The sequence below is a fragment of the Peromyscus leucopus genome, chromosome 13 (genome assembly GCF_004664715.2).
Source record: "Peromyscus leucopus breed LL Stock chromosome 13, UCI_PerLeu_2.1, whole genome shotgun sequence".
NCBI lineage: Eukaryota > Metazoa > Chordata > Mammalia > Rodentia > Cricetidae > Peromyscus > Peromyscus leucopus.
In genome coordinates, this window is record NC_051074.1 from 52301221 (window position 1) to 52318540 (window position 17320).

The 17320-nt window shown below is 40.9% G+C and overlaps 1 protein-coding gene across 1 annotated transcript in view; it reads right to left on the reverse strand.

Annotated features, from left to right (window-relative positions):
* Positions 1 to 436: 436 nt before the first annotated feature.
* Positions 437 to 17320, reverse strand: part of Bmpr2 (bone morphogenetic protein receptor type 2) — a 117683-nt gene continuing 100799 nt past the window's right edge. The window contains exons 11-13 of the mRNA XM_028860384.2: positions 14942 to 15114; positions 9371 to 10650; positions 437 to 7813 (exon numbers count right to left, since the gene is read on the reverse strand). Of these exons, the coding sequence (XP_028716217.1) occupies positions 7566 to 7813; positions 9371 to 10650; positions 14942 to 15114 (1701 nt within the window). The 3' untranslated portion in view covers positions 437 to 7565. The remainder of the gene's footprint in view (positions 7814 to 9370; positions 10651 to 14941; positions 15115 to 17320) is intronic.

Below are 17320 nucleotides of genomic sequence, written 5' to 3' on the forward strand. Positions count from 1 at the left end.
GCTGTGTAAACTGTCAGCTGTACGCAGCATAAGTAACATGGTGTTTGGCATATTGTAAGTAGCCAGGAAGTGGCAGCTATGATTCTAATTGCAGCTGATATTTCATACCACACTAAGTTATACAAGCCATGTGAGAGCATAGACTGACTCGACTGCAAGGTCTCTGCGATATCAGATCAGCAATAACAATTTCTGGAGACTTCATAAAATAAAATTAAAAAAAAACATTTACGGGGCTGGAGAGATGGCCCAGCAGTTAAGAGCACTGGCTGCTCTCCCAGAGGACTCGGGTTCAATTCCCAGCACCCATATGGTAGCTCACAAACACCTGCAACCTCCAGTTCCAGGGGATCCAACACACTCACACAGACACACATACAGGCAATACACCGATGCACACAAAATAAATAAATAAATAAATAGGTCTTTTTAAAAATTAATGTTGTCATTAATATGATCTTTAATAAACGGAATAATGCACCATTTTACAGCAAGCCTTTTTAAACCTAAAGAACTGCCTTAAAACTTCCTTTGCCAATGTCTCTGTCTCAATACAATCTTTTTATTTAGGTTTATATATATCAAAGCATTTACTTACACTTATTCATAGAAAACTCTTTAGTGGCTTAATGTCAGCGTTCATAGTGGCATCCATAGATAATACAGAAGAAAGTGATCTGCTTTATTTCAGACTCACACTGCTCCATCAAACACAACTTACACAGCTTAGCAAGGTCTCAGATGGCTTATACAAAAGCAAAGTAAATCAAAGTAATTATTCATAAATTCACACACGATATTCTATCTGCAATGTAAGAACCAAATACACCAACGAAAGATACCCGTTAACAAGAAAGAGGGTTCTGAGGAAGGGCCAACACTGTCAGCCTTTCTTTTCCTAAAAGGCATCCTCAGAAATGAATACTCGGTAGCTAGTGTTTCTCCTGTCCATTCAGGAAAAAACACAGCAGCTACACATCTCCATGTTTCAGCTATCACACCCTAAGAGTTAGTGTATGTTACAGTTATCCATGTAAATTCACTTGAAAAATTAGCAACAGAAATTTCAGGATGATTCCAGCTTATACAAACACTTATACAATACAATCTCTATAGAAATGAAGACATAACATACAATATCGCTTAAATAAATAAATGTTACCAGGAAAGGAAAAAAAAAAAAGCCACAGAAGTCAAGCAACTCAATAATATTAAGTTGAAACTTAATTGCTTTGAATTGCATTTTTTAGTCATTAGTTTTCTTACTCTTATACATCTTTACAAATGTTTCTTTTATATACTTAAGACTGATAACAAGGTAGGGAGCCTGAGACAAGAGACTGATTACAAATAACTCCACTGCTAAGATTTAAATATACAGCAGACCAATTAGAGCTTAAGTCTGTCTGACTTAAAGAAAAGTTGTTTGGCTCTGACAGTGTGGAAAACTGGTTACCATAGATCACCTTCTCAAGCCATCACTAAAGCTAGTCATCAGCTCACTTTTAGAAGAAAGGTTTATAATGCTAATTATCTCTTCAGAAAATTCTATCTCAGAATTACTTTCCTAAGCTCTGTTATTAAAAACAAAACCAAATGAACATTTGTTCCATCAGGTACAACCACAACCAAGAACAGAAGGTGTGTAAGCCGGCGCTGTAAGGCCAAGGCTTAAATCTGCTGGAACATGTGGCCAATGAGTTGAGTCATTCCTTCTATTCCGTAATTACAGAACTGGGCAAGTTTTTATGATTAATGAAATCAAACATCATGTTGATGTGAATTAAGTCAAATAATATGATGACATATCACTATGCAACAAACACTTTTCACTATCCAACTAGATCTAATTGCTTGTTTGCTATCAACTGAACGTTTTCAGTGTACAAACAGATAAAAGGCGCCCTGAGTTTTTAAGTAATACTATGTCTAAAAGTGATTATAAACCAGGAAGGTATTTCTGAAATTGAAAATACAAATTAAAAAAAAGGGGGGGGGGAACCTTTTAAAAAGAAAAAACAGTCAAGTTGTAATTTCAAGTACAGTCAATTATCGTGAAATTCAGTCACAAACTGGGCGTCCTAATGAAGCAATTTAGTTCTAAAGATTCTTCCTGCTCCAGATTTTAATGTGGGCTGCAAACTAAGTTTTACAAATGAATGTGCATTTTTACAATGTTCATTAGAAACACCTCAAACATCATAGTACTAATAAAATTGGAGTTTTTAAAAAGATTCAATAGATTTATTTGGGGTATAATTTTAACATACAGTACAGCTTCTCAAATATTTACTTTCAAACCTATATGCCACAAGATAAATCTTACAGATTTACCCTCTATGTAGACCCAACTTTAACCACTTAAAAGTTAAATGAAAATTGTTTTAGTCCACCCACCCTATGCTGTGAAAACAATGGTAAGCATCTCAAAAGTGGTCTACAAAAAGACAGAAATATCGATGGATAATACCTGATTTTTGTAGGGTCTGCTTTTGAAAGTTAATTTTGCATTTAGTGTTTAATACGGTATTTGATATGAAGAAACATGTATAATATTAGTTGTGGCTCAGTTGTGACACTCAAAACTCCCTGCGACACAGGTGAAAGTGTAATGAAAATGATACACAATTACATATGCATGGCTTCTTAGTTATATCTGTGCAGACATGAAATCATAAAATACACTTCAATAGAAAATGTAGATAATACAAAAATTAAGTGCTGGTTTTGGGGTGGTCTGATGATTAAATCCAAATCAAATGGTAACATCTTTACTTTGAATTCTATCAAACTACTGTGCTATAAATTAACTGGAGCAACTAATTTGAATATAACATAGAATTTTATGTGCTCTTAAATATAAATAAAGTAATTAAAATAGATTTGAGGAGAAAAGGACCTATAGGAAGGGGACCGATTTTATCTGATGAACTGAAGTGTTAACTGAGAAGCTGGAAGCCGACTAAAGAGCGCTGGAGAGGAGGAACATTTATTCTCTTTTCCCTCTCAGGGATGAGAGACACTTCAGATCAAACAAGAGAGATGGAAGAGGCATGAAGGAAACTTTCCTGACACACAACTGCCAGTCAGTCAGTGGAGGGACAGTCGGCACAAACCACGAGGGGTTACGGAGAGGAAGAGCAGGTGCTGCTGTGGACACCTGTGGAGACCCTCCTCTTGATAACAGCCTTTGTGTACAGTCATCGCTCAGGAGGTAACCGGCTAGACTCATATAACCAATGAGCACGGTTAGGAAGGGATCATGTAAGGTAGTTTTTGGACAAAGTTTGCATAGTTCATAATCTTAAAAAAAAGTTAAAATGCAACTTTATCTCCTGGAAAACAGAAGCACCACAGCCCACTGCTAGTTAAGGGTGTGAATACTGAAAATTATCATAGCCCAAAAGAGATTCCTGGGGTCCTGTGGGTGTGTTACACACTTCCCAGAATGGCGGTCTAGGACCTCAACTAGCACGCGTTCAGAATCTGTCTTTTAAGGAGTTTGGGATATAAAGCAATCATATATTTTTAAAAAATCTTGTGGATAGTCATACACATGACCAGTACTAAGTCAACACAGGCTTATAAAATATGGTATAAAATATTATACAATATCAAATACTAGTGAGTGACTCCCAATGAAATATTCATGTCCATAAATATGAAAAAAGGAAACTAGTGTTTATTGAATTTTTTTCCATTGTAAATGACTAGTTAATAGAGACTAAATGTGCAGTGTAACAGTTGCAGCCTACCAGGTATTCCTTTGGGATTTAGAAGTCAAACTTGAAAATATCTTAAATAAAAATATCTGCCAAAATTTGTGAAAATTCCCTCCCACCGACTGACTACTCCAGCGTACCTTCTCTGGTTTCTCATCCAGAACCAACATACAGTTTCTGGAACATACACACATGGAAGGAAGCTACACCAACCTGACTTATGAAAAGGGTATAATCTTGTATTTTTCCTACATCTTACTTGGTTCTCTGGCTTAACAGTTTTTCTAACATTGTTAAAGCAGAAATTTTAAAGATGGAGGCAAAGCGTTTAGAAGAGTGCAAATGTATATTTAACTACTGTTTCCAAATCTAGTATGGAATCACTTTAGGAGTCTGCTCCCACGGCTTCCTTCGCTTTTCTCTGAAAATTTACCTTGCCTTTAGTTCTGCAATGTAAGAATATTAGAAGATAAGCGAAGTGATTTTAAGATGTAAGTTGAATTTTGTATTGAATTAGTAATTGTCTTTTAAGCAATAATGATTACAGACTTTGTTGTGTTGACCTAACTTCTCAAATCATTAAGGTATCTGGAGTACAAAGTCTGCTGGAGTACAAATGTCAGTTCGTTACACATCTGTCCATAAAGAATGTAACCATGTGTGTGGATGAAAGAGATGTACAGAAACAGACCTGGGATTTTACCCCAGGTAAACTTGGACAAATTAATTCTCTTAATTTTTGTTTCCTTGTCTGTAAAATATGAGTATGAATTAAAATATGGTTGCTCTGAAGATGAAAAAAACAGTGTATGTACATGCCAGTTTTCAGTATATGTCTTTTTACAAATTTCTACAGTAAAAGTGTTTTTCAAATTATACACTTAAATTCCTTTTTAGGTTTTAATTTAAATCATTTTATTCTATATATAATTCAAATCAAGTTCTTTCCATTACTTAGTTCTGGTATACAATTAGGATTTTAAGATTTTTTTTTAATTATGTGTATGTTGTGTGTGTGTGGGGGGGGTTATGCGTATGTCAGTGGAGGCCAAGAGAGGGAACTGGATTCAGGGAAAGTCGTGAGTTGCCACGGAGCTGCTGTGAAGTGGACTTGGTCCTCTGTAAGAGCAACAAGCACTCTTCACCGCCTTGCTGTCCTCCAGCCCCACAACTGGCATTAAGGGGACGGCACTACACTCTCATGTCCTAGTAAGACTATAATATTGTCCAGGGAAACATTTTTGAACTGAATGACTTTTATTCAAAAGGCCCCCAAATAATTTTTTTTAATGTGAAATGTGGTCAATTCAGTGCCAGCTTCAAGAATCAGATAAAGCTAACAAGTAATTGAAGTTATTAAAGGGATTTCTGCGTACTGTGTATTATGGTTTTCAAAATTTATTAAAATGACCTATACTTTCTACCTTTCCTATTTTTCAAGCAGTTACGATATATCAGTGAAAGGAATTATTTGTTTTAAATATATTTGCATAAGATGGAAAACTATACTTGTTTCTTTTAATTTGGCATATTAATTTTTAAAGCATTTTATAATCATTAAAATTAAAGACTGTTGGAGAATTCACAGTTGACTGCCCCCAATACAAACTATGTCTGCCTGTAGGACAGTGTTCTGACTGGAAGAGACAGTTGGACTCACAGGGTTGTTTGTTCTCAATGCTTCAGATTAGAGATGGAAGGGATATAATATGTTATTCTGATTTAACGTCCCACAACTGAAAAACAAAAATCCTGAAATGCTTCTGAAAGCCATTTGGACAAGAGAAATAAGTGAAAGACACAAGTTATTTGTTACGTAGCTAGAAAACAGTGACTGTCTGAAAGAAACTGTATGCTAGAAGACAAAAATATATATTAAGAATCCGAGTTCAAAGCTAGCCTGGTCTGCAGAGCAAGTTCCAAGACACCTAAGGCTACACAGAGAAACCCTGTCATGAAAAAAAAAAAAAAACAAAAACAAAAACAACAATCTGAACCACCAGAAGGGCCAATAAAACACAAAAGGGAGAAGGGAATCCTGGGCACGAATGAGCTAATCTTAATCCTAAGAACTGAGAACTCCATAGTCAGCAATCCAGCTGACTAAATGTTCTAAATGCTGTCACATCCGGGCAGCAGAGCAGATGGCAGGTCAGAGGTGGCTCAGACAAGAAGTCACCAGCTCTGGGACATGGGGAAGTGGGCTGGCTTCAGTCAACGGTAAGGCTGGAGGATTACAGATGAGAAAATGGGGTTCAGGACATGAGAACTGACCGAAATTAGGAGTTTGGAGACTTCTACTTAACTTTTGTATCTCCCCCTGCAAAAATGTAAAACTTAATTAGATAGTGGATATTAAGGATTCTGAGAATGTGAAAACATGAGAACAATTTTTGTTTGCAAACTGGCGAGAAACAATGTTTAGGGAAAAGTCCCGTAATGACAGAAAGTGCTTTTCTGAAAGACACAGAGCCTGTTTCAGAGATCATTAGTGACAGAAGCAAAGGAGTGTGACAGTGACTTCCAGTGCCGTCACTAGAGGGCATGCTCGGCTACAACAGGAACACTAAACGCTGCTCCAAGGTGGAGAGCACATGGAGCCAGTAAAAGGAGAAAGCATGAAAACAGGATCAGCAAAGACAGTTAGCAGAGGGAAGAGGGTCAACCTTAGTCTGCCCAACAGTCTCCAGTCTGGCAGCAAGCCCTTCTTCCGAGGACTGGGCATGCTGGTTGACTTGAGCTTTCCACACAGTGTTTTAGGTCATGGGAAGAGGAACCGTTTTCACATAAAGCTGCCAGGCTTTGCTGGGAAACAATAAGAGACACTATAAATTCAAAACTATGACTTTTTCTGAAGTTATTATAAATAGGGAATGAAATTTAATTTGTGATGGTCAGAAAATCAAAGTTCCTACACTCTATCACCTTGCCCATCTACTTACTTAAAAATTCCATGTAAGTTTGGCTCTATAAATTTTCTGATAAAAAGTATTTCTTAAATAAATGAATATGGAACATGAATACATGTAGAAAAATAAAATGGAAAGGCTAATATCTGCTTCCTTCTGTTTTGTTCTACGCTCTTAAGAACTTCCAAAATCAGAACCCACATGCTTATTGAACCGCCTGGAAGGAGACACTTTGTGGTTGGAGGATAAAGACAACGGCATCCCAGAAAGGGGGTGGGAGTCCTTCTTGGAGCCTCTGCACGGTGCCTATGCATTCTCTTCAAGGAGAAAGCAAGAGACCGTTCATCTCATCGAAGAACAGGGAAACGTCTCCACAGTGGAAGATGCGTGCCCTGCTAGGAAGAGAGCCGGTGAGGAACTTCTTTGTGGTCTAAAGACTATTGCACATTCAAATAAAATACAAGAGAGAAGAATGTCCAACAGACAATATGTTCAAAACACATCGACATATAAACTAGCTTGTGCCCAGAAATAAAACATGGGTACCAGACACCACTGCAGTCAAACCTGTCTTCATCTGCTTCTGTTTTAATGACCTCTAGAAAATGGTCCAAACTGATTATCAGCAATACATTGTTTTTGCTTTTTTCTTAAAAAAATATTTTGAGACCACTTTTGATATGCACACATATAATGTGGTCATAACAGACAAATATAACTTTCGCAAGACTAAACAAAAGTGCAAAACTTAAAAAACAAAATTAAAAAGTATGGAAGCATAAGCTAAAATGTCTGCATAGCTGAGTCCATTTCAAGCAAGTCCTGCTGCATGAGTGGGAGGGGGCTGACAGGGTGAAGCAGTTTGTTTTTAAATGTCTTCTGCACGGTTAAATGATGCAAAAAAATAATTTCACTCCATGAGCTGGACAACGCCTCACAGACAATCCATCCCCATATCCTTAGACACCATGGTTGTGGCGGCCCCCCCCTCGGCGAGGAACACAGCCGTGCTCGATTTGGAGTGCACGGCCCTGTCGCTGCTGTTGTTGACCTCCCAGTCCAGGGGTTCAGTGGAGATGACCCAGGTGGAGGGGCGCCACCGCTTAAGAGAGTACGGCGTTTTCACGCGCCTCTTGATCTTCTCACCTGATCCCGATTTGCCGTCTTGCGTCGACTCACCTACTGAAAAGCAAAGTACAAGAAATGAGCTCCAGGGAAGGACGGTATTCAGAAGTGGAGCGGCGGGCTGGGCATCTAGAGCAGTCGACAGAGTGCTTGTCTGGCGCGCACCAGGCCTGAGCTCACCCCAGCACCACACAGACCCCGCAGTGGCGCTTATCTGTAACCCTAGCACTTTGGAAGTGGAAGCAGAGGTGTCAGAAGCTCAAGGCCATCCACTCCACAGCTACCACACGGGCCAGCCTGAGCTACATAAGACTCCAACCAAACCGAACCAAACTGGATGGGAAAATAAAGGGGCTGAATTTCACAAACAGGCCCAACCAGAGTCTATAGAATTGAATGATAGACGTTTCCTGAAATATGTGATGCTCGGCAATGTTTTTCTAAGCAAAATTCAACCAACTAATTTTTGAGACTTAATTAAAAAAATAACTAAAACTCACAGGAACTGAGAAAATTCAAAATTCTTCTTTTCTTTTTCTTTTGGTTTTTCAAGACAGAGTTTCTCTGTGTAGCTTTGCACCTTTCCTGGATCTCACTTTGTAGACCAGGCTGGCCTCAAACTCACAGAGATCCTCCTGCCTCTGCTTCCTAAGTGCTGGGATTAAAGGTGTGCGCCACCACCGCCTGGCTTAGACTTTCTTTTCTTTGTGGTGCTGGAAATGAAAACCTGGGCCTTGTGAATAGTAGGCCAGTGTTCTACCTCTGATCTACATGTCCAGCAAAGGGGCTGGATTTACTGTTTTGAGACCTTCTTTCAGCCCATTCTGTAGTTTAAGAAAGCATAAGACATGACTCTTTTTCTTTCATAAATGCAAACAAAAAGAGACATCATTTTCTGTACTCATGACTGTGAGGAGATTCTGAAGGTGAGCTCTCCGGTCCTGGGCTGGGTCCCAGTGGGCAGGGACCACGCAGCAGCTTATCCGTCTAGGTCCCCCACCGCACTGCTCTGTTGTATACGAGACTCAACACCAAGATGACATGAAGGAACTGAGAACAACTTTAGTTTTCTGAAACTTCTCTTGACTTGTATGTATGACTTACTAAGAGCTGAGTATGGTGGCACATGCCTTTAATCCCAGCATGCTGTGAGTTTAAGACTAGCTTGGTCTATATAGCAAGTTCTAGGGTAGTCAGGGCTACATATACCTTATCTGAAATAAACACACATAAAATACAAATAAAGACTTATTAAGTTAAAACTAAATGTAGATTAACATATTAATATGTATAGCAAATGTTTCAGAAGTAAAAGTGGTATAATGTTGCTACTTGATGCTCTGACACTAATAAGTATTGTCAATGTCATCTGTCATAACAAGCATGTGAACTCCATCAGAAAGAAGCCATCAAGCAAAACATAGATTAAGTTGGTAATTCTTCTGACTATCGTGATAGTAGCTTTTTAATTATCAATGACCAAAAGGAAAAGAAAGAAGAAAGAAAAGCAAAGCCCATTTTCCGTACTTTACAATAACAATTACTGCCCAGGCCCAGTCACTCTGTCTCTGGGAGTGATAAAGGTTAAGGACATGCTACGACCCCTCCACTTACTCTGTATACTGCCACCATCCAGGATATTTGTGGCTGAAAGATCCAGAGAATTGGGCCTCTGTGCTCTTCTGGGCTTTGATGGCCCAGGATCTGGAGCTGTGCTTGTAACACCCTGTGTAAGTACATCTTGTTCTGAACACGGATTGCTGTTGTTGTTATTGGAATTAGTTCGGCCACCTTCTAGCGGCCGTTCCCTCCTGTCTACTAAGCGATCCAGAACCCCCTCGTCATGGCCAGCTTGCTGCTCCCGTCTCAGCAACGGTTCGTGCTCGTCAGGACTGGAGTTGATGTTCAGCCGGGTGTCCTCGCCGACGAACTGATTCTGCAGCATTTCTTGAGCCCTGTGCGCCGCTACGTTGGCTGCCTGGCCGGATGGCACTGCCCCGTTGGCATACGGGGTTGTGGCAGCGTGGGAATTAACACTGTGGCTTCTACCTGCCACACCATTCATGGTGACGGTCACCACGTGAGGTTCCGCTGCATTGATTGTATTCATCTTGGCAACTCCAGTTTCTACTTGTTTCAAGTTGGATTTGTGCTTATTGCCAAATTTTAGCCGGGGTTCTTTTGTTGAATTTTTGGTGTTCAAAGGCAAACTAGTAGGTCTCTTAGGAAGGTTCTGTTGCTTGGGGAGAGGATAGATCTGAGCAGGTGGGACATCGGGGATTAAACACGCTCGGCCGTTAGCAGCCTGTGTGAAGTCCTGCTGCCCAGTGACCTCCACGGCAAGCTTTATGAGCGGATAAAGCAGGCTAGAACTCGTACTGCTCAGGGGGTCTGGCCCGCTGAACTGCTTGAGCGAATGCTCCATGAGGTTCTCGTCAGAGCTTTCCTTGAGGTTCTTATCAACTTCTTTTGGGTCCAGCTTATTGGTCTCCAGGTCTTCTTCTGTCAGCTGTAAGCAGACAGGGGTTGGCCCAAGGGACTGTGCGACATTTGTGGCGTGCAGACTTGCTTCGTCTGGGTACGGCATCTCAGATATGGTGGTCATGCCGGTACTTGGCGTGAGGCCAGTGGTGTTTGTGGTGGTGGTGTTTGTGGACAGGCTGGTGACGCTTGTCTCAGGGCTGGGGATTCGAGCTTGTGCTTGCTGCCGTTCGTAATTAATGGAGTTCCGGTTTTTTTCTCCTACGGCCAAAGGTGTGCTGGACATCGAGTGCTCAGAGGAAATATTCTTCACAATGCTGTCAGTGTGATGGATGGAGTCTTCAATGTATGAGGAAGAAGAATAATCTGGATAAGGCCCCATTTTTGGCACACGCCTATTGTGTGACAGGTTGCTTGAAGAAAGAAAAAAAAGACATGACATAGAAGATAAATTATGACAAACTGTCTACTCCAAGTGAACACCACAGACTTTATGTTACACTTTGTATTCTTTTATTGCACTTATTTATTTAGTACATATGGGTGCGTGTGGAGGTCAGAGGTCAACTTGTGGGAGTCACTTCTCTTCCAACATGCGGGCCTCAGGAACCAACCCAGTTGTCAGGCTTAGAAACAGCTTTCACCACCAAGTCACCTCGCTGGCCCCATTTCACTCTTAACTCACATTTAAGAGGTTGTTTCAAAACCCTACTAAGTGTTAATGGCTTGCTGAAGACAAATTTTATGAGATTTTCACATGAAATCTGTAAGATTATGTGAAAAATCCATGTGGTTCCAGATAGAATCTCTATGGATGCTCATTATTTTGGCTGACAAGAGTTAATTTAGGGGCTGGAGGGATGACTCCGTGGTTAAGAGGCTCAGTTGCTCTCTGATTCCCAGCACCTACATGACAGCTCACAAACGCCCGTAATCCCAGTCCCTGGAGACCCAGTGCCATCTTCTGGCCTTGGCAGGCACTGCAGGAACATGGAGCACACATGTTCAGACACTCATATACATAAAATAAAAATAAAATCTCAAACCAAGGTGATGGTGGCACATGTCTTTAATCCTGGCACTCTGGAAGCAGAAGCAGGCGGATCTCTGTGAGTTTGAGGCCAGTCTGGTCTACAGAGTAAGTTCCAGGACAGGTAGGGCTACACAGAGAAACCCTGTCTTAAACAAACAAAACCAAACAAAAACCACCTCAAAAAATACATAAAAGAGTTAATTCTAAAAAAAATCTCTCCAGGCTGGAGAGATGGCTCAGAGGTTAAGAACACTGACTGCTCTTCCAGAGGTCCTGAGTTCAATTCCCAGCAACCACATGGTGGCTCACAACCATCTGTAATGAGATCTGACGCCCTCTTCTGGCCTGCAGCCATACATACAGAACATTGTATACATGATAAATAAATAAATCGTTAAAAAAAATCTCTCCTATAATTTTATTATATCAACAAATACACTCTTTATAATACATATACTTACACAAGTAACATTGTTTTGTAACTATAGGAACCATGGGGTATATGTATTTTCATTCCTGTAACCCTAGGTCCAATAGTTTATGCACAACAAATATTTTATAAACCAGGTTAAATAACCAAGTGATAAAAGAACATCGAGTTTGTTCATGTTTCCAAAGCATCCTCATTTAAGAGGCACAGACTAACCACGGAACACCCTTCCTGGGGTGGCCACTACCAGTGTAAGCTGTAGAGCTAGGGTATGAGGCAGAAGACGACACTAGACAAAGGAACAAAGAGCTGAATGCCAATAGCTAGGCAGGAGAAAGACTAGGCAGGGCAGGCAGGAGAGAGAATAAGAAGAGAACCTAGGGAAGAGAATAAGGATTGGGAAAAGGAGAAGAGGAGGACACCAGGGGCCACTCGGCCACTCAGCCAGCCACAGACTAAGAAGGAAAGAAAGATAGATAGAAAAAAGAATGGTAAAAGCCCAGAGGCACAACACAGTTGAAGAGAACAGGATAACTTAAGCTAAGAAAAGCTGGCTAGAAATAAGCCAAATAAGCCAAGCTAAGGCCGGGCATTCTTAAGTAAGAATAAGGCTCTATGTATTTATTTGGGAGCTGGGTGGCAGGCCTTCCAAGAGTAAAAAACCAACCACAATTCAGGACTGCTCTTCAGTCACTGAGGACAATGGGCACCATCACTCCCGGGAAGTGACAGCTCTGGACTTTTATATAATTATTTGAAATCTCATTACAGAAAACATTAGGGACAGCCTTCCTGAAGTGATCAAGGCACTGGGAACATTAACAGATGAAAGTATTCCAGCAGGGAGTCAGCTGAAGGAAAAGAGGGATTCTGAGGGAATGACAGAGGGCAAATGAGGAGCTATGGGGAGGCTAAGGCACAGTCAGATGGAGTCCACAGAGACTACTGCGTGAACTATCTTTAAGAGGAGCTTGGGAGAGACTGGAGGGGAAAAGAGACATCCCAAGTAGAAGTGAGTAACGTAAAGGGGAAAACCAAAGAGAGACACAGGGTTTCTTTTTACTAGCCAGGAAAAATCCAAACGTATTTAAAGTAGGAGCTTCAGCTGACTCTCTATGTGTGCACCATGTTTGTGTGTGGTGCCTGTGGAGGTTAGAAGAGGGAGTGACAGATGGTTAGGAACCCCCATGTGGGTGGGTGCTAGGAACTGAATCGGGGTCTTCTGAAGGAGCAAGACGGCTCTAGCTGAGCCACCTCTCTAGTCCCTAACGGACTCCTGACAGATGTTGAAAGTGCATGTTTTACAGATTACAGATTATGGGGCAGCAGAAGTACAGAATGAAGCTGGAAGCAGAAGACTTTTCTAATATTTGTCAAGTGAGATGTCTATTTAAAACAGCTAGTCTCTTTCTACTTTGCTTGATTTGTGATATGCAAGGTATACAGCTGAGGCTCATGCCACCTGTTTATAAATAGTGCACACAGCACACGATACAAATTGTTCTTATAAAGGAGAACAGAAAATAGAGGGGGGGGGATTTAAGAATGAAGTACACTTTTATCTTTATGACCCTTGGTAATAGTTTTCCTGGATATCTTTCTGAAACTTTTAAATATGTATTGGATAAAATACTAAAGTTGTTATTTTTGCTCCCAAACAGAACCAAGAAATATAGTTTATCTATTTACAAGTGCCAAATTATAGGGATGTTTTGGCTTTTCAACTTTTGAGACAGGGTTTTAATCTGCAGCCCAGACTGGCCTGGGACTCATCATATAGTCTGAGTTGCCCTTGAACTTTTGGCAATTCTCCTGCCTCAGCCTCCAAGACATAAACTACCATGCTTGGCTTAATTTCTTTTAAAAAAGTCTTTTAAAAAAAATGTATAACGTTCTGCCTGCATGTATGACTGCAGGCCAGAAGAGGGCACCAGATCTCATTACAGACAGTCTTGAGCCACCATGTGGGTGCTCAAAATTGAACTCGGGACCTCTGGAAGAATAGCCAGTGCTCTTAACCTCTGAGCCATCTCTCCAGCCATCATAAATTATTCTTCTTCTTCTTCTTCTTCTTCTTCTTCTTCTTCTTCTTCTTCTTCTTCTTCTTCTTCTTCTTCTTCTTCTTCTTCTTCTTCTTCTTCCTTGAATGTTTATTTTTATTTTATGATATGGGCATTTTATCTGCATACCACATATGTGCCTGCCAGAAGAGAGCATTAAAGCCCCTGGAACTGGGGTTTTAGATGATTGTGAGCTATCATGTGGGTGCTGGGAATTGAACCTGGGTCCTCTGCAAGAACAGCCAGTGATTGAGCTGTCTCTTCAGCCCTAAAAGGCCTTTTGATTTAGGATCTAAAATTAGAGTTCTAACAAGGGAAATGTCTCGTGAGTCAGTATTCACAGTGGAGTAGGAAGAAGTATTATTACTGTATTCTTTAAGAAAGAGCATTGGAGAGGTAGTCTGAAAGTCTTGGTGTCCAGTGAAACAGGAGTAGATATGCGGGCAAAGTCCCAGTTCTACGTGCTTTAAGAAATAAAAGAACACTAATAAAAACAAAAGACATACCACATAATATATGTAGCAGTAGTTATAAACTGTTTACAACTATGAAACTGTTTTATCTTTAACATTAAAGGTAAGTCACATCCATTTCTACCCCTACTTCCCCTTTTGGATTTTTGAGACAGAATTTCTCTGCATAGCCCTGGCTGTCCTGGAACTTGCTCTGTAGACCAGGCTGGCCTAAAACTCAAGAGATCTGAGTGCTAAAGGCAAGTGCCACCATGACCAGCTAATAAAGAGTCATTTAAAACTGTATCTTTAGATATAAAATTAGATTCTGTCTTGTATTCATACCAAATAAATATTTTCAGTACAAGAATGGAAACAGAGGGGCTAGAGAGAAGGCTTAATGCTAAGAGTGCGCCTTCTTCTTGTAGAGGACCCGAATCAGTTCACAGCACTACAGCTCACAACCGCCTAAAATCCTAGCCCCAGAGGGATCTCATGCCCCCAGACACCTTAACTCATGTGTACCTCCCTGTTCTCACTCCATACACATATAACGAAAAATAACAAAAATAAGTATTTTTAAAAGACTTGGACTACTGAAAGAAAAATGATAACCTTGTCCTATATGAGCTATCACACTATTAGGCTTATTTATTAGTGTTTTTTCCCCGTCCCTTCCTTGGTCTTGGTTACCAACAGCATGTGATGGCTGCAACCCCCAGGTCTTACCGCTCATTCTGCATGGCGGTGGACATCGGGTTGACCGTTGGGCTCACAGACTTGTTTCTCTCCCATATCATCATAAGTTCAGCCATTCTCTCCTCAGCACACTGCGCAGTGAGCCGAGCCTCTGCATCCTGGTCCCAACAGTCTTCAATTGTTTCCTTGAGTGATCTCACCGCCTAAAACACAAAAGAGACATCAGACAGCATGCCGTTCTTAACTGTATCTAGGATTTTAATTGAAAAGGTCCAAGAAAGTCAGGTTTTATGTGTGTGTGTGTGTGTGTGTGTGTGTGTATGTTTTTTGTTTTTTGTTTTTTTTTAAAGACAGGGTTTCTCTGTGTAGCCCTGGCTGTCCTGGAACTCCCTATATAATCCAGGTTGGCCTCGAACTCAGAGATCCACCTGCTGGATTAAAGGCAGTCACCATGACAGGCTCCAAACTAATATTTTAAAAAATATACTAAAATATTCTTCTAAAAAAGTGAAAACGAGGGCCCTCAAAGCTCAGGAAGAAGTAAACAAGGAAGCTTGAACTTAGCTCCTTGAAGAATTACTCAAAGGACTAAGCAACTACGAGAGCGGAGCACATTTCTTCAAGGCCCGGGGTCCACGAGTGCGGATTCATAACGCACTCCAAAAGTCGGTTTTCAGGGCCATTGCGAGCCAGCTCCAAGAGTGAAGTCACTTGCTGCACACGCCTGCTGATCTAAGCTTGGTCACCAGAGCCTGAGTAAAGGCGGAAGGGGAGCGCCGAGTCATCCTCTATTCCTCCACAGGCACCACAGAACGTGTGCACCCACATGCACACCATCCACACAAAATTAATGAAGTTTAAAACATACTAAAAATTGTGCCATATCTATCTTCTACACACACACACACACACACACACACACACACACACACACACACACCAGGACTTTTTAAGCTTCAAGCTTTGTGTCTGGGTTGGACAGATGGGTCACAGGACAAAGCACCCTCAGGTTGCAAACAAAGGCTGAGCGGGCAAGCCAGCCCACCTGCAATCCCAGCATACTGGGAGGAAAAGACGGGGATCCCTGGAGCAGGGGGCCAGCCAGACTAGCCAAAGCACCAATCCCATGTTAAACGACACAGCCTGCCCCAAATTAGGGTAAAGAGTGACAGAAGACGACACTCAATGCCAACCTCAGGCTTCTGTGTATACCCACACCCATGCAAACACATTCACAACCATGCAGTGTGCTCCCCTCCCCAACACACATGAAAAAAAAGGGGGGGGTTTGTTTGCTCTGATATTTACTTACTCTACCTCAAAAACATATATAGGTTAAGGGTGGAAAATTAGGCGATGGAAATACAGAATACCAAGTTCAATTTGAACTTCAAGTGAATAAGAACATTTCAGTGTGTGTGTGTATGTGTGTGTTTGTATGTATGTATTTACCGTGCAATATTTACAATGAGTATTTTATCTGAGAAGCCTATTTTAGGCTAAAATTCTTGTTAGCACAATCTTGGTGACTTTTTTTTTCCTGAGATAGGGTTTCTTGAAAACCCTGTGTAGCTTTGGAGCCTGTCCTGGAACTCACTTTGGGTTTTTCTTTTTTTTGCAGAGCTGAGGACTGAACCCAGGGCCTTGTGCTTGCTAGGCAAGCGCTCTACCACTGAGCTAAATCTCCAACCCCGGGCTGGAACTCACTTTGTAGACCAAGTTGGTCTTGAACTCACAGAGATCCACCTGGCTCTGCCTCCCGAGTGCTGGGATTAAAGGCGTGCACCACCACCGCCTGGCTAATCTTGGTGACTTTTAAAAAGATTTATCTATCTTTATTTTGTGTGCATTGGTGTTTTGTCTACAGGTATCTCTGTGTGAGGGTGCCAAATTCCCTGGACCTGGAGTTACAGACAGTTGTGAGCTGCCATGTAGGTGCTGGGAATTGAACCAGGTGTATAAAATGTGTATAAAACACCCATTTATTATATTGTATTGTGTTACATGGTGTGTGTATATGTAATATTATACTTAAGATTTTTTTTTTTTTGCCCTGCAACATTCAAAATACCTAACTTTATTTTATTTATCTATTTATTTAGTTTTGGCTTTTTGAGACAGGGTTTTCTCTGTGTAGCCCTGGCAGTCCTGGAATTCTTTCTGTAGTCCAGGCTGGCCTCAAACTCAGAGATCCCCCTGCCTCTGACTCTGCTTCTCAAGTGCTGGGTTAAAGATGTGTGTCACTGTGCCCGGCTGCTTATTTTATTAGTTATTATAATATTGATTTCTTTATTTGGGTTTTATGGACTTTAGTAAGCTAATCTACAGCACCAAATGTTTCAAACAAAAAGAAATTACAAAGGAAGCCAAGTACAGTGCTATATTTGAAATTTTAGCACTTGGGAGATA